The 24,958-nt window shown below is 35.1% G+C and overlaps 1 protein-coding gene and 1 long non-coding RNA gene across 2 annotated transcripts; one reads left to right on the top strand and one right to left on the bottom strand.

The window, feature by feature from the left end:
* Positions 1-5,776: 5,776 nt before the first annotated feature.
* Positions 5,777-24,196, bottom strand: LOC106096086 (uncharacterized). The gene is made up of 3 exons (XM_013263645.2): positions 24,038-24,196; positions 6,249-6,413; positions 5,777-6,072 (listed from the first exon to the last, which is right to left on the bottom strand). Exons 2-3 carry the CDS (start codon positions 6,375-6,377, stop codon positions 5,989-5,991), a joined length of 213 nt encoding a protein of 70 aa, XP_013119099.1. The 5' UTR covers positions 6,378-6,413; positions 24,038-24,196; the 3' UTR covers positions 5,777-5,988.
* LOC106096087 (uncharacterized) lies at positions 14,454-15,509 on the top strand. Its single transcript, XR_009397123.1, has 2 exons — positions 14,454-14,962; positions 15,024-15,509. It is a non-coding gene; the product is annotated as an uncharacterized LOC106096087 (long non-coding RNA).
* Positions 24,197-24,958: the final 762 nt, after the last annotated feature.

The following is a 24,958-nucleotide window of genomic DNA, read 5'->3' as shown; positions in this document are numbered from 1 at the left end:
TTTGTGAACCGACGTATTTTGTGGAACAATCGGCATTCGGTTCCCAAAAAAAATTGGTTGGGGCAACGAATCTATTTTCGGTGTGCATAAAGCTTGTCCTAAATTCAAATTACAAAATCGTTTAATAATAATACAAATTCCTATTATATATTCAGATTTTAATTGAATATACAAATTTCGTAATTAAACCAAGATTTACATTTTTGTGTGTAGTATATAGGCAGTAAACCAATTTATTGGAAAAATAGTTTCAATTAATTCAAGTAAATAAAAAATTTTCCATAAATATGCAATTTTTTACTTCAGTCAATTAATTGGGAACGAAAAATGAAAAAAAGTTTCATTAAAAAGTGTTTGCCTTTTTATTAGAAACAAAAAACTTATTGTATTTTATCCATTTAATTTTCGCTTTCTCGATTTTTCAGTTTTGCACTCCTCCAATTCAATTTATTTAAATTAATTTTTTTTAAGATTATGGTTTTACAAAGCCGTAAATATATTCGCCTAGTTACGCCAATTGTTTGATGCCTTGTTTGATGCCTGATTGTGTGGGATTGAAGCAAGACTGTTTGTTTTTGCATTCAATGGTGTATGCGTACATATTTTTGGCCCATTTACTCTTCTATGCACATAACATGTGTGTGAAAGAGGACACAATACCATTTTGCTTTTTGTAGCAACAGATAGATATTGTTTGTGGCATTAAATAACATTTTTAATTCGCCCAATTATAAATTTGTTAAACATTTGCGTTTTTTACCAGTCAAATATCAAGATTCAATTGAAAATGGAATATCAATGTCAAAAATTATCAAAGCACTTAATCACTTTGTTAAAAATGGTTTTCAATATTTTTTATGTGTACGAGTATAGAGCGTATCATTCTGATGTCATTTGATTTTTGACTAATTGTTATGGAGGTTCATTGGCTACATTAATATTTGCACACCACCAATCGATTTTAATACGTGATTCCTACTAGGCTCATTAGTTTATCTACCTACCCTAGTGTACACATTGATGTGGTGGTTAAACTATTATTTCTTGGCACATGAGAGTATTTTCAGAAAACAAAACATTTTTGAAATTCCAATCACAAGTTTTTTGAAACCGCAAATATGTCTTTTTTTATAAATATGGCCATATATGTATGTACATTAGTGTGTCCTAAAAAAACAAACGATTTTTTTCCAAACGCATACCCCCATTTTTTCGCCTTTTGATTCCAATAAGCAAAATACGAAATATAATGGCAATAGATTAATGATAACCCCTGCCGATATGAAGTCCAAAGTTGGATGTCGTGTTTTCAAAGGAATCCAGTTGAGTATTTTATGTCCTAGCGTAAAATTGTTATACAAAGTACACATTGTATGGAATGTAACACAAAAACACCGGATGTACCCTGCTCCACTACTGTGGCTTTGATAAAATTTATGGTTCTACTCAAAAATTATACCTGATTCGGCTTACGCATGTCTGTCTGTTCGCATGGCCTTTCTGTGCTGATTGTCCGTCTGGAGATCTTTTTGTAATTAAGGTGAAGATCGCATTTGTTACACAATCGCCACAAAATTTTTCGCTATCTTTTTTTAGCCCAAAGACGAACGCTATCAATTTTGGCAAAAATCGTTTCAGATTTAGATTTAGACATATACAATTTTCTATAAAAACTAAAACTTTTTAAAAAGCGTTTTTCATTTTGCTTTCTATTCTAAATAGAAACAAAAATAAACCCTATTGGTTTCAGCTGGACAGAAAATCCAACAACAAAATGAAATAACCCAAATAAAAAGTAGCGCAATCCCACATTTTCTACAATTTTCAATTATTTTGTACGAAACTCTGTATGGAATGTTTTATTACCTATCTGAAAGCATTTGCTAAATTTTATCAAAATCGGTTAAGAATTCAGTTTATTATACATCTAGCTTGTCTTTGGGCTAAAAAAGTGATAAGTGAAAAATTTCCTAATGATTATGTAACGAATGCGATCACAATCTTTATTACAAAACCTGTAAGCAAAGGTAAAATTCGGGCGGTGCCGACTGTATAATAACCTACACCTACCCTATAAGTACAATGTGGGAGCTATATCCAATTTCGAACCAATTTTGATGGACCTAGGCGAGCAAATTTCGAGCAAACTTCTTAGGTAATGTGGTAGTCGTCGAGGAAAGCGTTGTGAAAAATGTTGGCAAGATTAGTCAAACAATTCGCTTCCAGTATCCTTTGGAGTGAAAATATGGCGATATACATATATGACAGCTTTATCTAAATCTGTCTGTAATAAGCCATAAGAAAAACCTCCCTGTAAATTTTCTAAAGAATCCATTTAAAACTGAGCACTTTCTTGCAATATTTCTCAAAATCGGACGACCATATATATGGGAGCTATACCTAAATCTGTACCCATTTCGAGCAAACTTCTCAGATAGTATGGCAGTCGTCGAGGAAAGCGTTTGCAAAATTTTGGCAAGATGGGTCAATAAATGCGCTTGCTGTGACTCCAGAAGTTGAAATCGGGCGATGTATATATATGAGAGCTATATATAAATGTAAACCGATTTCTACGAAATTCACCAGTAATGTGGAGAGTCGAGAGAAAATCCTTCTTGGCAAATTTTGAGAGAATCGGTTTACAAAAAAACATTTTATTATATATTACTGCAAATCGGACGAACATATATATGGAAGCTATATCTAAATCTGAACTGATTTCGAGCAAACTTCTCACACACTGTGACAGTCGTCGAGGAAAGCGTTGTACGAAGCTTTGGGAAGATTGGTCAATAAATGCGCTTGCAGTGGCTCTAGGAGTGAAAATCTGGAGATGTATATATATATATATATATATATATATATATATATATATATATATATATATATATATATATATATATATATATATATATGTATATATATATATATATATATATATATATATATATATATATAAATATATAAATATATATATATATATATATATATATATATATACATATATATATATATATATATATATATATATATATATATATATATATATATATAAATAAATATAAATATATATATAAATATATATATATATATATATATATATACATATATATATATATATATATATATATATATATATTGATCTGAACCGATTTGCTTCAAGCTTAAAATTTTTCTTTTGAATTTCTTTGCCGAATTTCATGAAGATCGGCCTGGCCGTTGATTTAAACGACACTTTTGAGGTCAAATGACGCACGACACAGGTTATCATAAATCGACCGCCATAATATTTCCGATTATGATTATTGTGATCAAAACGAAATAAAATTGAAGGGTATGCGTTTCTCTATTTGAAAAAAAAACCACGAGACGGTCTAATGTACATACTCTTATTTTGTATCAAAACAAACTTCAGTTGATTCAAATTAAAATGTGTATTTTTATATGCATACATAATTAGTGCGTTACTGACTGATTAGTTGACTGAGAGCAAATAAAGAATTGATAGACTCTCCGACAGTGTGATTAGCGATAACGCCTTCACAAAGTGCATGCTACCAATCGTCTTGTACAAACTGAAATCTATAGTACACTGGTGTTTCATGAAAGTATTCCTTAAATTCTTACGTCTACATATCGAAAAATAGCTTTTGACAAACAAAAAACAAGTAAAAGCGTGCTAAGTTCGGTCAGGCCGAATCTTATATGCCCTCCACCATGGATCCCATTTGTCAGGTCACTTGCCCAGTATGTCTTTATAGGCAAAGTTAAAAGTCTAAATCGGTCTATAACCTGATATAGCTCCCATAAAAAAACGATCTCCCGATTTGACTTCTTGAGCCACTGGAAGCTGCAATTTTTGTCCGATTTGGCTGAAATTGGACGCAATTTCAGCTATGTCCGTTAGGACTTCCAACAACTATGCAAATAACAGTCCAAATTGGTCTATAACCTGATATAGCTCTCTTATAAACCGATCTCCTGATTTGACTTCTTGAGTCCTTACAAGACTCAATTTTTGGTCCAGTTTGTCGGAAATTTTGCATGTAGTTTTCTGTTATATCTTTCAACAACTGTACCAAGTACGGTCCAAATCGGTTTATAACCTGATATAACTCCCATATAAACCGACCTCTCGATCATCCTTGTTCGGTTCCTAGACGCTTTAATTTTTTCTGGTTTTACAGAAGTTTGGTATTTAGAATAAAATTAAGGTCGAATAAAACCAATTAATAAAATCGGATTGTAATTGCGCTCTCTAGAGGCTCAAAAAGTCAAGATCCATGATCGGTTTATATGACAGCCATATCAAAAAATGGACCCACTTAAAATTCCAACATTTCAAGCACATAACTTTACTCCATCGAAAGACAGGCAGGCTTTGAGTCGGAAGGACATGGCTAGATCGACTTAAAATGTCAAAGCTATCAAGAATATATATACTTTATTAAAATTTGGATGTGTTACAAACGGAATGGCGAACTTAGTATATTCCCATCCTCTGGTGGAGGGTATAAAACATTTATACCGTCCGCCCTTCCGTCAGTCCAAATCATGATAGCGTTCGAAGGAATTAAGATATTCGCTTGAACTTTTGTACAGATACTTCTTATAGATGTAGGTCATTGGGGATTGCAAATGGGCCATAATGGTTCAGATTTGGATATAGCCTCCATATAAACCGATCGCCGAATTCGACTTCTTGAATTATTTGAGGCCTTAATTTTCACCTGGACCGAATAACGGCATACGTGTCGTCTTCCAGTCTCCACCAATTATGATTCAAATCGGTTTATATACTGATAAAGGCCCCTTAAATACCGATTCCCCCATATGACTGCTTGAGACCAAAGCAGCCACAACTAATTCCCGATTTGATTGTTGTAAAATAATTCAAATACAAACTGAGTTATAAAGGCGAAACTTGCTTAATTTTTAGGGGTGTTTTCTTTTCATTTTTTGTTTACAGAAATTTTTTTCAAAACGTCTTAAATGAAAGAACATGACATAAGAACAACAAAAATAGGTTTTACTCAATTGTTGATTTTTTATTCACCAAACAAATATGTAAAGGGTGATTTTTTTGAGGTTAGGATTTTCATGCATTAGTATTTGACAGATCACGTGGGATTTCAGACATGGTGTCAAAGAGAAAGATGCTCAGTATGCTTTGACATTTCATCATGAATAGACTTACTAACGAGCAACGCTTGCAAATCATTGAATTTTATTACCAAAATCAGTGTTCGGTTCGAAATGTGTTCATTCACCGTAACGCTGCGTCCAACAGCATCTTTGAAAAAATACGGTCCAATGATTCCACCAGCGTACAAACCACACCAAACAGTGCATTTTTCGGGATGCATGGGCAGTTCTTGAACGGCTTCTGGTTGCTCTTCACTCCAAATGCGACAATTTTGCTTATTTACGTAGCCATTCAACCAGAAATGAGCCTCATCGCTGAACAAAATTTGTCAAAATTTGAACACATTTCGAACCGAACACTGATTTTGGTAATAAAATTCAATGATTTGCAAGCGTTGCTCGTTAGTAAGTCTATTCATGATGAAATGTCAAAGCATACTGAGCATCTTTCTCTTTGACACCATGTCTGAAATCCCACGTGATCTGTCAAATACTAATGCATGAAAATCCTAACCTCAAAAAAATCACCCTTTATATTGAAACATTTGCTCGGTTTTGTTCGTTACTGTATGTATGTATTCATCAGTTTAAACTCCAACATCATTTTGTTCGCTCAAACAATGGAAATAAGTTATTTTTGTATCATTGATTTTCTTTATTTATTAATTAAAATATTTTATAAAAGTTTTTTTTTTGTTAACATTTATGCTTGTACTTTGCCTTTGCGAATAAATACTAATATGAAGAAAGAAAAAAAAAATAAGAACAAATGCATTGCACATTTACGAGAAATAAAAACAGATTAAAAAATAAAATGTTTGGCACGTCCCACGAAGATTCAGTTTAGAAGGGTTGTCTGCATTCCATCATGGCTTTGGCACAGTAGTAAGGGAATTGTAAGCATTGCAGCAACAAATCCGTTATCGACTGAAAATAGGAAAGCAAAAACAATTTTAAAGCATGCGACAAAAATGTTCACCAGTCGGTTTCCTCGCATGCGCTTTCTGATTGAAAAAAATGTGCACTCATATCTGAATGCAATAGTAGAAGAATGAAAGAAAGCGTCTTATAAGCAGAGAGAGGGAGAGAAAAAGTGAACATACCGTCAGACCAGGGATACAAGTCGTAAAGATCAACAGAACGATGTAGAAAGCCGCACAGAAGAAGGCCACGAAGAATGAAATGAACACAAACACCAAAAGCCAAAAGATAAACCAGATTGGATTGCCCATATTCGATGTTTACGAATGTAGATGAACACAAGAAACCTGAAAATAAAACCAAATTAAAAAAATAAATAAAAACACTGATAAGATGAGCAAACAAGAAACACTGATAAAATTTCTGTTTGATTTCGTTTCGTTTTTTTGGATTTTAAAGCGCTCAAAACTTTCAAAAAAAAGTAAAACTCTTAAATTGTATTTAACTTCAATAGCCACACATCTTTTTTTAAACTGGTATAAATAAATGACATCAGCACTAAGAGCTCATTAAACAACTATTTTATAGATAGTTCTTTGAATAGCTAAAACCCCAAATGCCTATTTTGATAAGCATATAAAAAGAAATGCTTTCGCCGGAGATATGGAAAAACTGAATTTTTAAGGGCATTAAATGTTACCAGAAATACTTTTCCATAAAACTGCATCTATTATCATATTAACAACCAGATCTTATTATTAACCTCTATCTTGTTTCCAATACTTCATTATACGGTTTGAAAACCCGCTGGTTATCTCCGCCTAATGTTGGCGACATTTGTAGGGAACTATACCATTTGAAAAAATGGTATGGCAGCCATATAAAAATTTCCCCCAAAGGTGTGACGCAAGGCACACACAGTACCACGCCCTTCGATCTTGGCCATTTTACTTTTGATTTCAAGCTTTGTTAATATTTTCTTTTCATCTTCACTTTTTCATACCTTCCATCCTTGAAACACTGGTCATTGATCGTCATGACATTTTAGGTTCATCTTGCTATGCCCGACCTTCTTCGAACAAGTAAAGCTTTCTCTCATTTTTATCTATGTTGGGTTTGTAAATGGTGAAAATTGATCCTTGTTTATTTATAGCTGCCATATGAACAAACTATCTATAAACCTACACTATATCTATTTATGGACCTATCTGGCTGGGATTTTGTGCTAATGTTGAAAAGCGCAAACTTACTTCACATACCAAACTTCAGCAAAATCGAACGAAAGTTTAGGTATCCAGGGGCTCAAGAAGTCAAATCTGAGGATCGGTCTACATATGTGGGGGCTATATCTATTTATAGACCTATCTGCTCGCGATTTAGGGAGGGTGGTGGAGGCCACCAAAGCGGTGACCAAAACCGCTTTGATGATCGTTGTGAATTACGAATTTTGATCAGATGGTTCAATAATTTGATTTTCCAAAATTAATACATTAATTGATGAATTTTACTTAAGTTAGCACGAGATAGCCTCATGTGGTTAACTCGTGAGGAGTTATATCCAAATGTTAGGTTTATTCTAGATGTATTAAAAGAAACATTTGACACAGATCACCAAGACATACAATATATAAAGATTGTGCATTTGGAAAAGCCGATTGTTGATAACTTTGAACACATCGATAGCGTTGTATTCAGTGCTTCAAAATTGCACTCTAAATACGCAATTTATAGCGAATCGTTTAAAAAAGATTGAGCAAATTTTGACTAACGGCATCTACATACAAATAAAATAAAATATAACTGTAAGATGGGACCAATTTTTACCAATGACATCTGACACGAAAAACCCGGAATTTTATTTATTGTATGTCTTTGCAGAACAGTTAACATATTGTTCATGTGAACTGACTAATCTGTGCCGAATGGTAGCTGAATGTCTTCAGTTTTAATGTTGTGCCATAAATCCAACTAAAGGTAGGACAGAAAGACTCGGATTTACAAAGTTAATATACCCATCTAGGGCATGAAGCTTAAAAATTACCATATCTTTTAGAGAAACATTCATGAAAAAAAATATGCATCCTATGGCGATTTTGATTTCAATAACTATGAAACTCTGGAGAAATGAAAGATGTCAAATTTGATAAATATCGTTTGTCAAAGCTCTACACTATATATTGAGGTTAGGTAGAATTGCATAAATCAGATAGCTCCACCGCAAGTTAACAACAAATATGGTATTTTGGAGGGTAACTCAAGTGTCTTTCTCAGTACCATCAAATGCCGATAATGCGATAACTATTGCAATTACTTTTCGATGAGGAACGAGAGTGATGTCAAAATTTCAAAAAAGGCTATTTTCACTTGGCACATTTCTGTGCAAATTGTAATTTCAAAATTCATATTTTGTTATTTTTGCAACGAAATTTTTCAACTTCAACATACATTAAGAGCAAAACTTTTCCAAATTGTATTAAAGGAATTTTCATCTTAAATGGTGGTTAAATAGATACTTAACTTTGCTTCAAAAATCTTTAAACAATGGTCAAAATATTCGGTATTCGATAGAAACACGACAAAAGTCATGTGTTAGCCTGGCCAACCATAGCCATAGCGTTATAATTGGTGGTATCAGAAGGGTGTTTTGTTTTATAAGCGCTTAAAAATATGGGAAAAATTAATTTTCATCATTTCTATTGATATATTCAAATGTGGGCCAGGAGCAACCTATGGATCCTTCAACATTTTCAACACTTTCACTTTGATACAATGTATTATTTATTCGAGTGCTTCGATAAGTGTGTTAACAACCTTTTATTAGCCTGAGTGCATGAGTGCTTCAAATTTCTGATAACGCTTAACATTTTTTGGATTTCCGGCTACAGTAACAAAAATATGTGATAAAAATAAATATTTCACTAAGTATATAATGCAATGACTAATACATACTATTTTTAAAGTTGCCAAGATATTGCTATTTTATTTCCGAGAATTATGGGAGAGCGCGAATTGTACATTTATTGCAAATGCACATTTTGCCAGGGGCAAACTTCTTGCATATCAATGGGTGCTGTGCCGATTCAAGTTTAAGCTCAATGATAAGGGGCCCGCTTTTTATAGCTGAGTTCGAACGGCGTGCCGCATTGCGACGCCGGCATTAGGAGGGGATAACTACAACTGAATTTTTTTTCTGATGTTCTCGCCAGGAGCCGAACCCAGCCATTTAGAGTCATAGGAGAACTTCCTAACCTCTGCGCTACGGTGGCCTCCCATATCCCATGAGTATGTGTATCTGTTTGCATTTAACTTTTTTAATTTGTTTACTTCACGCAATACTTTATTAAATTTTTGGCGCTCAATGTAGACTTTTGTTCCATTTTTCAATCTTTAAATTTGTGTTGCAAATCTGTGCATACGCCCGTCCAACAGCTTGAATATTTCAACCAGACTCAAACAATTTTTGTTTATTGTGACACCACAATAGCGGTAGACCAAAGCTTTAAGTGGGAATGAAACCTACGATCCCCGTACTGGTATTCCGAACTCGCTACCGGGGCGCTCTACGAAGTTGTTTTACCGGGTTCAATACATTTGTGCTTAAAATTATTTTGTTCCTTCATTTTTTTCTGTGGCTGCGATTTACGACGTCTTTCAAGCAAAATATGAATAAAATACGGAGTAAGAAGTAAAAAGGCAAGTAACAAGTAAAAGGCAAAGTTACACCGGCCGAACTTTGGATATCCACCTTCTCTGATATATATATTAACTTATGAACTCATAGCAGCTGTATCTAATAAGGTCCGATCTCCACCATATTTAGGCTATATAAGGGTCTAAGACAACTCATTGTACCAAATTTATCAGTTAAAAAATAATGGTTTTATGGGCCTAAGAACTTTAATCGGGAGATCGGTATATGTATATGACAGCTATATCCACATATAGGCCGATCTGAACTATATTGACAAAGCCCAATTTTCAGCAAATTTAGAGTAATACACGTGCTTTTATAGCAAATTGTAAACTTTGCCCATAAACAAGGGCAAACTTCTCACATATCAATGAGTGCAAACCGATTCCAGTTTAAGCTCCTTTTTATAGCCAATTTCACCGCTTAAAATTTTTTTCTGATTGTCGCGCCAGGATTCGAACCAAGGCGTTAAGCGTCATAGGCGGACATGCTAACCTCTGATCTACGTTGGCTTTTATTGACCCAAGAACTTAAATCGGGAGATCGGTATATCTGGCAATTATATCCAAATATAACCCTATGTTGACCATATGCGGAACGAATATCGAAGGGCTCATTGTGCTAAACTCAGAACTCGTTGTGCTAAACTCGGTTAATAAATTCACCTTTTATGGGCCTAAAGCCTTAAATTAGGAGATCAGTATATATAGCAGCTACTTCCAAACCTGGGCCGTATTGAACAGGCATGTCGAGGAGACTTACTTAACTCGTTATACTAAATTTCAGCGAAATCGAAAGACGCTAAATTGAGAGATCGGTCTATATGGCAGCTATATCCAAATATAGACCAATCTTAAACATTCTCAATACGAATGTCGGTCCTTTTTGGGCCTAAAACCTTAAATCGGAAGATTGGTATATATGGCAGCTATATCCAAATCCGAACCGATCTGAGCCGTATTAAACAGCGATGTCGAAGAGCCTAACACAACTTACTATACCAAATTTCTGCGAAATGGGACAATATGTGCGTCGGCCCAGGATCGGCCCAAGACTTTAAATCGAGGGATCGGTCTATATAGCAGCTATTTCCAAATCTGGACCGATTTGGGCCAAATTAAACAAGGATGTTGAGGGGCCTAACATAACCTACTGTCCCAAATTTCACCAAAATCAGATAATAGATGTGGCTTTAATGGACCTAAGACCTTAAATCGGCAGATCGGTATATATGGGTGCTATTCTTATATATAAAATTCAATTTGTTCCGTATAGACTCAAAAACGGGTGAACCGATGACCTTGAAATTTTCACAGATTATGTAAGTTGGTCTGGAAGGAAACATAGGCTACATAATTTTTTGATATCGGGAGGGGGCGGACCCTCCCCCTTACTCCAAAAGTAGTACCCAAAAATAAAAGTGGACCGATCGGGACAATATGGGACTCAAATGAAAGGTATTTGGGAGAAGAGTAAGAATTTCATAATAAAAGTAGGGTCCAAGTACCTGGGGGCCGACCCAGCCTCAAAACCCCTTAAAATAAGTTTATTTGACGATCTGGACAACATGGGGCTCAAATGAAAGTCATTCGGGAGTAGATTACGAATATGGTCAGGAAGTACTAATAGGCTTTATAATTTATTGATAGCGGAAGGGGCCATTACCCCAAAAACACAACTCAAAATCAAAAGTGGATCGATCGGGACAATATAGGTATCAAATGAAAGGTATTGGAGAGTAGAATACGAATGTGATATTAAAATTTGAGTCGAAGTACCCATAGGGCCGCCCCAACCCCAAAACTGCCCCAAAGAGACGTTCATTTCAATATGGGGCTCAAATGAAAGGTATTTGGGAGTATATTTAAAATCCGGCATACAAAATCAGATCGAAGTATAGGGGTTCACGCCACCCCTCAAAACGCCATTAGACCCATTAAGGCTTACCGATTCAAATTTAAACTCAATGATAAGGTACCTTTTTTTAAAGCGGAGTCCGAACGGCGTCCCGCATTTTTTAAATGACCATGCATGGCATTGTACCTCGCAAATGTCGCCAACATTAAGAGGGGATAAACACCGCTTTGATCGATGTGCTCGCCAGGATTCGAACGCGTTCAGCGTCATAGGCTACAATGGCACGAATTCAATATCCGCATTCAGGGCGAAGTGTCCCCATCCTAAAAAGATATTAGAGAGTCAAAGAAGGCGCAGCGGAGCGGGACTGGTTCGGGCCCGCTGACGATCTTAAGGAACAGGGTATACTTATCTCATTCATATGAGAGAAATATCCCAAGAATCAAGAATATATACATTTTATACGGTCGGAAATGGATATTTCGATGTGTTGCAAAAGGAAGAAGAAAATGAATATACCCCCGTTCTTCGGTTGTGGCTATAAAAAAAATAAGGTTTCGAGCTAGTCTCTCCCACCAAAACAATTCCTCATTGCGTTAAATGCTGTATTATAATTGTGAGCACGTCTTCTACTCCCCTAACATTAAAGCAAAATAAAAAATGCAATGCATTTCCTCTTTCGGTGTGTAATTATTGTAGTATCTGTTTGTTATTGGTGCATGCTTAGTTGGAAGTTGCGTCCAATTTTTTCACATTCAAATGCTGGCCATTGCATTGAACCCAAAAATAAAATAATGAAACATTTCAATGATTTGTCATAGAAAATTTATGGCAGACCTGACAAAAATAGCAGCACTTTCGAAAGCTCGTTTCCATGACCAAATTTAGCCGGCAAATGCCAACTAATTTGTCGGTATGGTGTTTAGATGTATGTATGTGTCATCCAGCCGTGGTAGAGACTTTTGACTTTGACTCAATGTTGGTTTAAAAAAACATTTATTATCTCTTACAAACATTGTGCAAATGTTTGTTTGTAGTCATATTTTATTGATAAGATATCGGGCATTAGTTTTTTTCTCTAAGTGTAATCTTATAAAAATGCAAGCTGACACTCCATTGAAATAAAAACAAACAAATACATCAAATATGACGACATCTTTGTTGTGTTAACTAGAGATAATTAATTTTGAAAATACGAAACAGAAAAAAATTGCCTAGAACAAGAAGAATTAGTCATTACTTAGGATTGCTGTGATCGTAGATTTCGTTACGGCAAGAAATATATATTTTAAGTATGAAGCAAACATGGGGAGCTTCAGCGGTGTTTAAATTGGCTTGCTGAAATCATTTGAAACCATGTCTGAGTTTGGTATCACTTCAAATCGTTTGTAGGTTGACTTTATCGCATTCTCGATCATAGACCCTCAATACCAAAAGGGATTTCAAATAAGAAGATGTATTTTTTTAATTACACTAGTGAAGCTTATACAAAATTGTTAAAGAACAAATATATATAAATATTTAAGGGTGTACAGAAGGGCACCGGCCCAGCTATTCCGAATATAAAGGAAGCTAACTTGCACCAACATCGAAACGGTCGGTAGGGCGGCGAAAATCCTATGAGGAGATCCAAATCGTATAGCTTTCGTTATCATAAGGAGCTCACTTATGTAAAATCGATGCTGCAAGTGATAGCATGTGTAGGGCATGCGGGGAGATGATGAGACATTGAAGCATTTCCTACGTCATTGCCCGGCTTTCGCGTGGAACAGATACCGGCACTTAGTTGGCGACACAATACCAGACATAAACCAACTTAGAGGCTTGGATTTTATAAGTAGCACGGAATTCCTAATTTGGTTTTTGTTTTTCGAGTCTACTTTTTTGGTATTTAGAGCCCACAACAAGCCTATTACTGGCTTAGGTGTATACCCATAGTGACATGGACCTAACCTAACTTGTATCTAACAGAGTAGCTGACACGAAGGGTTACCAAACACAAACTCAAATTTGTGTTTTATTGATAACTCATTATATTGTTTACAAGCCACCAAAACATTGTTTCTGGGTTTAGTTAAAAACAAAATTATTCGAGATGAAGTTCAAGCGAAATAGTTTGATTGTGTTATAGTTGGCTGGAAAATCATACCCGGCTATTACTGGCGAACTCAAACACATATTTTTCCAGTCCACACATTTTTGTCTGTCAATAAAAAACATTTTCATTCAAAAAAAAATATTGTCGCTTACACCGATAAAAAAAGACGTTGCAAATTTTCGCGCCAATGGTGTGATTATTATACGCAGGAGTTGTTGAAAATAGAGTCAATGTGCGGGGATGATTTTGTCAAAGTGCGTTTTTGTTTCATGCATCAACCGGTGCGAACATTATTCCTTCAAAATGTATATGTACTCGTATACCAACCATAAGCCCAAATTACTCTTAAAGCATTGTTTGTACACAGGCGACTGCGGTGCATTGTGGTAAGGCATTAGTAAACACACAACCATTAAATGGTTCGATTCTCAGATGTGCCCTGCTATAAAAAATCACAATGTAAACGCCAGTGGACGCCAGTGGTTGGTAGGCTAACATTTGTGTGTTGATTCACTCTTATATACCTTTGTGGTCAATTGGTCAACGCCGTGCTTGGTTTTTTCTATAGGTGTATCATTACGTCCCTTGAAGTTTCCTTTCGTCCAAATGTATATTTATACTTTTCTTTACACACGACAAAACAAGGTTTGGGACATTTTTAGGATAAACGAAGTACTTGTATTACGAAGTTTTTCTTTTATTGTAACGATCGCTTCAACATATCATACACGTAGCAAACCCTTTAGCTGCTTCGCCTACGGTACAACGATCTTCTTTTTGTAAAACCAAAAACTCTTTAATGGAAAGAGTGTTTCGATAGCCGCAAATGATTATTCGTTTACAGGACTAATAATTTTTCTCTCGCGTCTCTCCTACTACAAAGAAAGGGTAAGTATTTGGGTCCATATTCTTGTGACGGGCAAAAAATACTCACACTATTGTACATTATCGTGCACGTACACAAGAAAATATTCGCAAGCAAATTCATGGTCTTGCTCATATTGCAATTGTGTGCTCACAACTGCTATAAACATATTCTCAGACACAAAATTTTCCTTTACTTTTACTGGGCAAAGATCAGTCAGTATATTGAGCAGCTCGGTCGAGTGTAGATGGTAAACTCGGAAAGTCACAATACAAGAATGCTAGTATGTCCAATGATAAAAATCATAAGAGCAACAGACAAATGGTTGCCAGGTAAAAGAATTTATTTGGTGATATTTACGCGATAAGGAAATATCTATCCCAAAGTAGGTATTTAAATGTGCGAAAACAACAACTCCCATAAGTAATACTTTGTTTGATTTAAAGCATAACGAAGGCAGCAGTTCATAATACAACACCATAATGGAAGGCGTTCAATATAATTGTATATCATAAAATCGAAACAAAACCAAATAAACTCTGAAAGAGTTGGTATTACCAACTGAGATCTGCTTAAAGTTGCTAAAAATTCAAATCTGAATCATGTTACAATATTAATGGGTCGGTTATGGATGGCAACAAAACTTCAGTTGCGTTGCAAAAGGCTAAATTTGTTGCAGAAATTTAAATTTTTGTTTTGATTTACGTACTTTTTTACAAATTTCTTAGTAGCTGAACTTTGAAAATACTGATATTGAATGTTCACACATAATTCCAACGTTATAATCATTTTTAGTTCGTGGTTTTGTCTCCTAGCAACGCAACTGTAGTCGAGTTGCAATCCATAATGGACTTATAAATTGAACTTGGCGTCCTTTTTAATATGCACAATCTAGATTGAAATTAAAAAGAATATAAATATATACATACATATACACTGTCGAACAAACCCCTCTTCAATAATCCTCAATATTTTTTATCTACGTGTATTATTTACTATTTTTTTATTATCCCGTTATTTGTTGGAGTGCCTCAATTATTTCCATAAACATTTGAAATTTTTAAACTTGTTCGTTCAAGTTTCTGGTGTTAAAGTATTGTAGTGTAAAAAAAGTCTTCGCGACATAATAAAGTGCGTTTTTTTATAAATCGTGAATTTTATAATACATTCCAATTTTTTTTCAACAAAAATTTGTGGTAAGTTATTAAAAAAAAAATAATTTGTAGCAAAGTACCTAACTTTTTCGTTCAATATTACTTAAATATATAAAAAATAGGCATGGGCCCCATTACTTTTCGAAATGAAGCCCTTAACCGAAACTCATAAAGATATGTTGGTACAAGCGCGAAAGTCGCGAATATGGAATGAACTTGAAAGCTCTGAGTTCCAAGTATAAAATATCAGAATCTGGGGTCAGAAAAATTATTGATTTGTATAAATAAGCAAGTCAAATAAAAGTTTGAAAATTATGTGGCAGAAAACTTAGGACGGCGAAGCTTGAGGATGATCATAGCAAAGAACACCTTTAGGCTATCCTAGATGACATAATCCCGATGGAATCCAGATCAAATCTTCAAACATTTTGGGAAAAAATGCAAAGTGAATAGAGCGCACTTCCAACAAATACTTTGAAGAAACTTGCTTTAAGTATGTCGTAAAGATTGAGAAAAGTCATAAATGACGAAGGAGGAGCAACTTCGTACTAAATATTAAAGTTATTTAATTTTTTATAATATTTATTAGAAAAGTTTTACTTTATTTTGTCATTTGAAATTCCTTATGTGCCAGAGAATCATACTTTTTTGAAAAAACCCCAGAGTGGTAAGTTGGGCGAGGGGGAGGTCGGTTGCCATCATGCTCTGATCTAGAGGGCAGCGGGTCTTCGCCATCAAGAGATTATTTTCTAACTGTCGTTCACTTGCCTCCCGCGCTCGCTTTCCCCCTCACAGGCTCGTTCCTGGCCGTAATTCGAACCTGTTGTGAGTTAACTCATTTCGCGAGCGAGAAAGTGTCACTAAAACCAGAAATGGACCATCTGAACTTCGGAAAATATAGAAATACTGAAACATTCAGTTATGCGTTCTCCCCGGCGTTCCATTCGGAAACACGCAGCTGCTATGGAAATTTCTGACACCATTGTTAGACGAATTCTCCATCAAGACCTTTAATTTCATCCCCATAAATTGACTCTTGTGCTAGCATTAACTGAACACGATTTTGTTGCCCGTCAAAATGTATGTGAAATGCTGATTGACAACAACTCCTGATTTGAGTCCGTGTGATTTCTTTTTATGGGGTTTTTGAAAATCTCTGGTTTATGTTGATCGACCACGGATCATAGCATACCTCAAGAACAATAATTGCGACGCCATAGCCAACATACCGATTGATATGCTGCAAAGAGTGGACACGCATTTCCAAAATCGTCTTAATCAGTCTATGCGCAATGGAGGTCGCCACTTACCCGATGTCATTTTCAAGACTGCATGAAAAAATTTGGCATATGGTATTCTCAAATAAAATAAGTAAAAACGTGCTAAGTTAGGCCGGGCCGAATCTATATACCCTCCACTATGGAGCCATGTCAGGTTATGGATTGATTCGAATCGTACTTGTGTTGGAGTTTGGAACCATAGTAGAAGTCATTGTCCAAAATGTCAGCCAAATCAGATAAGAATTGCAAGAAATCAAGATCCAAGATCGGTTTATATGGAAGCTATATCAAAACATGGACCGATATGGCCCATTTACAGTCCCAACCGAACTACACTAATAGGAAGTATTTGTGCCAAATTACAAGTGCCTATCTTTACTCCTTCGAAAGTTAGCGTGCTTTTCACAGACGTACAAACGGACATGGCTAGATCGATTTAAAAAGTCATGGCGATGAAGAATATATATATACTTAATGGGGCTTAGACCAATATTTCAATATGTTACAAACGGAAAGGCGTGTAGAATTGTGATTTACGTGTAAAATTGTGATTTTAACCAATTCTACGGATAGTCATAATGGAAAATGGGCCGCCTTGCCATCCTGCTGTCATTTGTGTTCCACAAGTTGAGTTTGAGAAAATAAAATATAAGACAAATTACACCAAAACAACCGCATTTATAACAACCAAATTTTATCGCCGCTGAAACAAACGTCAGCCCATTCACGATTTCCCTTAGCACATACTTTACTCACTGATGTCTGGCATCGTATAAAGCTTCAAATCGTTACTTGTGATATGACAAATTTTTACATATTTCGAATCTCTACCCTATTCTCGTATGCAAACACACTCACTCACACTATTCGTTGGGTAAGTATGTATGCATGAAATTGCAATCATTGTTTGCATGAAAAGTAATAAAACAATTAACACTCGTTGTTGTTGTTGTAAGAAAAATCTTCTAAACAAAGTTGAGAATGACGTGAGTGCCCCAAATTATCAGCCACATTGCTATGCATGCATGCATGCATACACACATATATACGTCTCAGAGAATTCTTGAGAAAAAATTCGTGAGCGTATTTGGGAAAACTAGTTTTGTGTTGTTGGCTTTGTTGGTATTCATCTCTGAAGGCGACGCACCCACTTGTTGGCCTATTGTTGTATTCTTGATGGGTTACTTTGTTTTTGTAGTTGTTTCTTTACGTCAGCGACACAAAACATCAACACAACGTTGATGGTGTCAACAGAAGAAAACCTCACCATAAACACAATTGTTGTTGTTGGTAACACGTACACTCCATGCACTCAGCAGGCACGAATACAAGCATACAATCACTACGTGCAACATCTATCCGAAGATAGGAATGCATTCGTTTGTTTTGTCTTTGGCCCCTGCCAAGTAACCCAGTGAAAAAAATGGCATTGTAATGATGATTCTCGCGCCGCAAGATCGATTACATCAATTAACATTATTATACAGAATCGCCAAGACACTATTAGAGAAGTTTCAAACTATTTCGATATAGAGGTAGGCTTATGTCATGCAATTTTTTCAGAAGTTTTGAGTTCACTTCTAAACTCATCATTGATCATCTTAGTATTAGAACCGATCAGGAAATGTTAAATGATGTTTACGGTACACATCCAACTTCTTTTCAAAGTAATTTTTGAATCGATGCCATATAAACGGATCCCTTAATACAAAAAAAAATCAAAAACTACTGCCACTTACTTTTTGTAATTCGATTCCTTCGCCAAACCTGCGAAATATACAGATTTCCTTTACAAAATCAGCGGATTTCAATGAGTTGCCCAGCGAATCAAGTGGCAAAAAGTTCGTGGTTTTTGCTGTTAGTTTGACTTTTTGAGCACCTACATAGATAAAGAATTGCTTCCTGCCCAAATATGGATATATAAAATCAATGTGGACTTCTTTTTGATTAAATAAACAGCTGAGTAACGAGTTTTGGTTGTATGTGTGTGTATTATAGTTAAGAACCATTATATACACAAACAACGAAAAATGGCGCGAACTATTGGGTTGCCCAAAAAGTAATTGCGGCTTTTTTAAAAGAAAGTAAATGCATTTTTAATAAAACTTAGAATGAACTTTAATCAAATATACTTTTTTTACACTTTTTTTCTAAAGCAAGCTAAAAGTAACAGCTGATAACTGACAGAAGAAAGAATGCAATTACAGAGTCACAAGCTGTGAAAAAATTTGTCAACGCCGACTATATGAAAAATCCGCAATTACTTTTTGGGCAACCCAATAGTAACATACTCAAAATCAGAGTTGCACTTATCAGTAATTTTGACAGATAGTACACTCAATATTTTGCTGTTGGGCAACTTCCACTACCTGTAAATGAATATATCTTGGGTAAGAACTTGTCGTGCCGAAGTTAATACGATTTTACTTGACTATATTTTGTTTCCTGCGATATACTGATGTATAAAAATCTATTTGAGGAATTCAGGATGTTTATTGTAGTGCGTCAGTTATATGATAATTCTCTAACATTTTCAATTACATTTCTGATGTGTGAAATATTCAGTACAAAGTTCACGATGTTCCCTTTTAAAATCGATTCTATAGAATGACCCGTGGAATATTCAGCCAGCACAGTCAACAGTACCTCATATGAACGTATTCATACATCTTCTTATGAAAAAACTTAAAAGGTTTATCTTGTAATTAATTCTTAGTAGTTAATGGCATACGCCCATTTAAATGACTAACTATTTTAGTTTTCGATTAAATTTCCCTAAGCCATTTTCTGCCAGAAAGTAGGACAGAAGATCCATACAATTCAGGTCTTTAAGGCTAGTTTAAAGTTTTTCCTTTTTAATGAAAATATATTTTTTTGTTCAATGCAAGAACGGAGTTCACAGTATTACAAGTTCTAATTCGATTCTTTTAGTTATGATGTCACGTTATATTTATGTTTTCTATATGTAAAATACCACCGTAGCGCAGAGGTTAGTATGTCCGCCTATGACGCTGAACGCCATCAGAAAAAATTTTCAGCGGTGGTTTTCCCTCCTAACATTTGTGAGGTACTAGGCCATGTAAAACTTCTTTCCAAAGAGATGTCGCAATGCGGCAAGCCGTTCGGACTCGGCTATAAAAAAGAGGCCTCTTATTTTATTTTATTTATTTATTTATTTGATGAATACCTACACAACAAGATAAAAAATCTTATAATTATAGTGCAGGCTTATAAGAACAGTCATATATCCTTTGAAAAAAATAATAATAAAAATAATATAAAAATTTTAAGGAAATATAAAAGAAATGTAAAAAAATTTTTTGAATATTAATGATGGAAAAACAAATTATTGAGAAAAATAATAAATTAAAATAGTTTTCACTTTAAGGAAGAAGTTAACAATGTTTAAAAGGAGAGAAAAACAATTTTTGAATAATTAGTTACTAAGAAGAATAAAAAGTCTTTTCTTAAAGTCTGACGCGTTGCTGATGTTTTGGATTTCGTGGGGAATGGTATTCCAAAGACGTATGGTACTCGTATAAAATTGCCATTTAGATACTAGACTCCTTCTTCGAAAAGGTACAAGTTTTCTACCCCTTCTAGATCGGGCGAATACTAATTTGTCGTAGAGGAAATTGGGTGTTTGTGTCACAATGATCTTATGCAGGAATTGTAGAGATCTGATTCTGAGTAAATTGTCAAAACTACAGCCATAAAGGGAATTCGCCATGGTGGAAATATGTTGATTTCTTCTTACACCATAGACATACCGAATAATGCTGTTAAAAACTACATTCAATTTCCGTTGGCTTAGTGAATCGCAGTTCGCAAACAGTTCACAGCCATAGATCAAACCAGGAATTAGAAACATCTTCGCTAATAGAGTCCGAACCTCAATAGGTGTATAAGAGTGTGTGATCCACAGTGTACGCAGCTTTGCATATGTCTGCCCTGCTATAGCATTCACATGATTAGACCAAGTCAATGAGCTATTAAAAATTACACCTAAATTCTTCGCACTAGACACAATATCAATCTTCTGACGATTTATAGTGACATCCAAGTCTCGTAGAGTAAATCTTTTACTCTTGTGAAAAACAATAATTTTCGATTTATGAGGATTCAGAAATAAACCATTTGCTGTGGCCCAGTTATAAACACGTGAAAGGTCCTGGTTGAGTTTTGTAACGCATTCACCAATATCATCAACAGAACCGCTAAGAAACAACTGAACGTCATCAGCATACATGATGATCTGACTGTGGACTAGCTGGCTTGGAAGATCGTTTGCGTAAAGTGAAAAAAGAAGCGGACCTATTATAGAGCCTTGGGGAACCCCCTTGGGCACTATTATTGACTCTGATATGGCATCTCCTACGTACACTGACTGCTGCCGATTACTGAGATACGATTGAAAAAGCTTTATAGAAGTATCACTGAACTTGAAGAATCTTCTGAGCTTCATATATAGATTACGATGATCAACCGAGTCGAAAGCCTTTGAATGGTCAAGAAGGACGAGAAAACTAACATTACCATCATCAATTTTACTCCTTATCGATTCCGAAACTTCAACTAATGCACTAACGCAACTATAATGAGCTCGAAACCCGGTTTGTCTATCAGATAACAGCGATTCCCTTTGGAGATATTCAGACATTTGTCTATGTAAAATCTTTTCGAAAACTTTCGAGAGGTAGCATAATATCGAAATCGGACGAAAATCGCCATTGGATTTAGGGATAGGAATTATCTTTGATCGTTTCCAGATACTCGGATATCTACTGGAGATTAGAATTGAGTTAAAGAGATGAGTAAAATAAGGTAGTAGGTAAGGAATCAGTATTTTAATAAATCTTGGGTCAATACCATCAAGACCAATGGCATTAGACTTCACTGACATAAGACTATGTATAACTTCATCGTGCGATACACATCTAAACTCAAAACTGCAGTCAACATGTGTGTTGTCCACTACCCTATTAGTGACTTGATAGAAAGTGGTGTCTATATCCAAGGTCGGAATATTAACAAAAGATCTATTCAATTCGTTGATATCTCCATGGTAGGTAGAAATCGCCTTGGATTTACCAACTCCGATATCATTTATAACCTTCCACTTGCTTCTCGTGTCTAACGCCGAATAATATTTGGATGAAAAATATCGTAACTTTGCATCATTAATAACTTTATTAACCTTATTCCTGGCCGTGCGAAATTCTTCCTGAAGTTCAGGAGTCTTAAAACGTTTCCACCTAGAGTAGGCTAGGTCCCTATTTCTAATGAAATTTCTAATAGTGGAATTAAACCAAGGCTTAGTGTTTGATCTTTTCATTTTCGTTTTAATAGGGACTGTTGTATCATAGATACGAAGAATGTTTTCTTGAAGAAAGCTCAATTTATCATCAACAGATATAAGTCCATATATTTCATGCCAATCGACTTCCTGAATCCTCTCATCTAAAGCAGAATAGTTCAAGTTCCTGAAATCGCGGTACGAAAACTTCTCCACTTTCTCCGACAAGGTGAAATTGTAAGCTAGATAAATCAGATCGTGTTTCGAGAAACAAGGAGCAGATATTTGTTCATTAAGTAAAATATTGGAGGCATTATTTACAAAGAATAAATCTAAAAGGGTATTAACAGTTGAAGAGAAATGAGTAGGGTTTGTAGTATTAGTAGGGTAGAGACCCAGTGTCAACATATTGTCCGTTAAAAGCGAGTCTACAAGAATATTGGAATTAAAGTCTCCAGTTATGACAACGTCACTATATCCCAATGTCACGGACTCTAAGACGTTATGTATTTGATCCAAATCTATCGTATTGTTTGGCCGGTAAAAACAACCAATCAAAATTTTCCTCGAGTTACTTGAAAGTTCAACGAAAATATACTCCGTCTGATCCTCAGGATTAGATCTCAACCGCAGTTTAGCTTTCAGAGCGTTCCTTGCATAGATGGCAACACCACCTCCACGACGTTCTCGATCCGATCTGAAAACCGTGTATCCTTTCAAGTTTATCAAGCTATCGGGTATAGCACTGTGTAGCCAAGTCTCCGAAAGACATATAATATCAATTTCCCCATTCTCAAATATATATTTAAACTCATCCACTTTGTTTACTATACTTTGGGAATTTATGTGACAAAATTTCAAACCATCTCTTTGTTTTGCTAGTATGCGCAGTAAATTTCGAGTTACGTCTTTGGAATATCTATCAAAATTAATCATGTGTGTCACAGAGAGGCAAACAAAAGTAAAGAGTAACATCAGCATCGCGTTTGAAAGAGAATGTCCCTGTTTGTATTAGCCAAAAAATATAAATATGATAAATAAAATTATAAGAAAAACAAATTAAAAAACTCTTTGGAATATTAAGTTGTAAATTCGATAATACATACAAAATCAGGAAGATTATAAACAAGCGTACTATAAGTCTAGCTATGAATTTCTGCATGAGGTATTTCTTCCAAAGCACGTAAGTTATCAATAATTTTCGGATGAAAAATGCATATCGGCTCGTTGCTATCAAAGCGTTTAATATAAGCAAGTCCTCGAAATGTGTATGCAGACTTGACAAGGCCTTTCTTTTTCAGATGAATCGCATCTTGCAGGAACTTGTAATTCATATTGGACAGATTTTCATTTATATAATATTGTGATGTAGATCTGAAACCAATAGAATTCAGTAGTAACATAAGCTTAAAACTTATCATTAAGCTTAAAACTTAAATCGGACTGCACTCATTGATATGTGCGAAGTTTGCCCCTGTTCCTTAGTGGAATGTACATGGGCAAAAATTTGCATTTGCATATATAAAAAAAAACTTGTAGGGATTAACACCGTACTTAAGTATCAACGGTTTTCACAGTAAGAGCTTTGTATGTTTTTTAATAGATATAAACTCGCGAGTCATTAATAAAAAAAAATATTTTGTTAATTATGAATTTCTTCAATGGTTTGCTGGGTAAAACTAGAGATTATGAGCCGCAGTTACAGATAGATGCACACGCAGTGAACTAACCTTATTTGAGATATCAGATATCGTAGGTTAACGATCTTATATATTATAAGATTATTTTTACTTTTTTTTTATTATTTTTTATATTATTTTTTTTTTTTCAAAAATCACAATAGCAACAAACACGTAACACGTCCACGCTAAACGCAAGTTGAATTTCTACTGACTGCCGATCAACACCAACCTGTATAGCTGCCGCAAGTATGAATGAAATCGAGCAGATCCCAACAATCATGCATACTCGTACTGCAACAACCCAGTGGGAAAAGGTAATCAATGGTATATGAAAAGGAAATCGATAGCCTCTATAGCATACTGGTTCCAGAATACGTTATTCTTAACACGGGTGATGTTATAGGAAAGAAGTAAGTACTTTTTATATGTTCGAAGGAAGGATTATATAATTCGTTTTACAGAACACGATATTAAATAATGCTTTTGGAATGCATTATTATACCCACCACCGAATGATGGGAGTATATTCATTTTGTCATTCTATTAACAACACATTAAAATGTGCATTTCCGACCCTATAATATATATGTACTCTCGATCGATATCGAACTATATCTTGATATAGCCCCCATATAGACCGACCCGCCGATATAAGGTCTTAGGCCCGTAAAGTCACATTTATTATCGAATTTTGCTGAAATTTGGCTATATCTGCTATTTAGACCGATCTCTCGATTTCAGGTCTTGGATCCATAAAAGACGCATTTATTGTCCGATTTTATCTAAATTTGGGGCAGTGAGTTGTGTTAGGCCCTTCGACATCCATCTTCCATTTGGCTCAAATCAGTTCAAATTTGGATATAGCTGGGATATAGGGCGATCTCTCGATTTGAAGTCTTGGCCCCTTAAAAGGCGCATTTATAAACCGATTTCGCTGAAATTTGACACAGTGGCTTACGTTAGGCTTTT

The sequence above is a fragment of the Stomoxys calcitrans genome, chromosome 2, assembly GCF_963082655.1.
Source record: "Stomoxys calcitrans chromosome 2, idStoCalc2.1, whole genome shotgun sequence".
In the NCBI taxonomy this organism is placed as follows: domain Eukaryota; kingdom Metazoa; phylum Arthropoda; class Insecta; order Diptera; family Muscidae; genus Stomoxys; species Stomoxys calcitrans.
The sequence above is the reverse complement of the archived record's forward strand: the minus strand, read 5'-3'. Positions and strand labels throughout refer to the sequence as shown.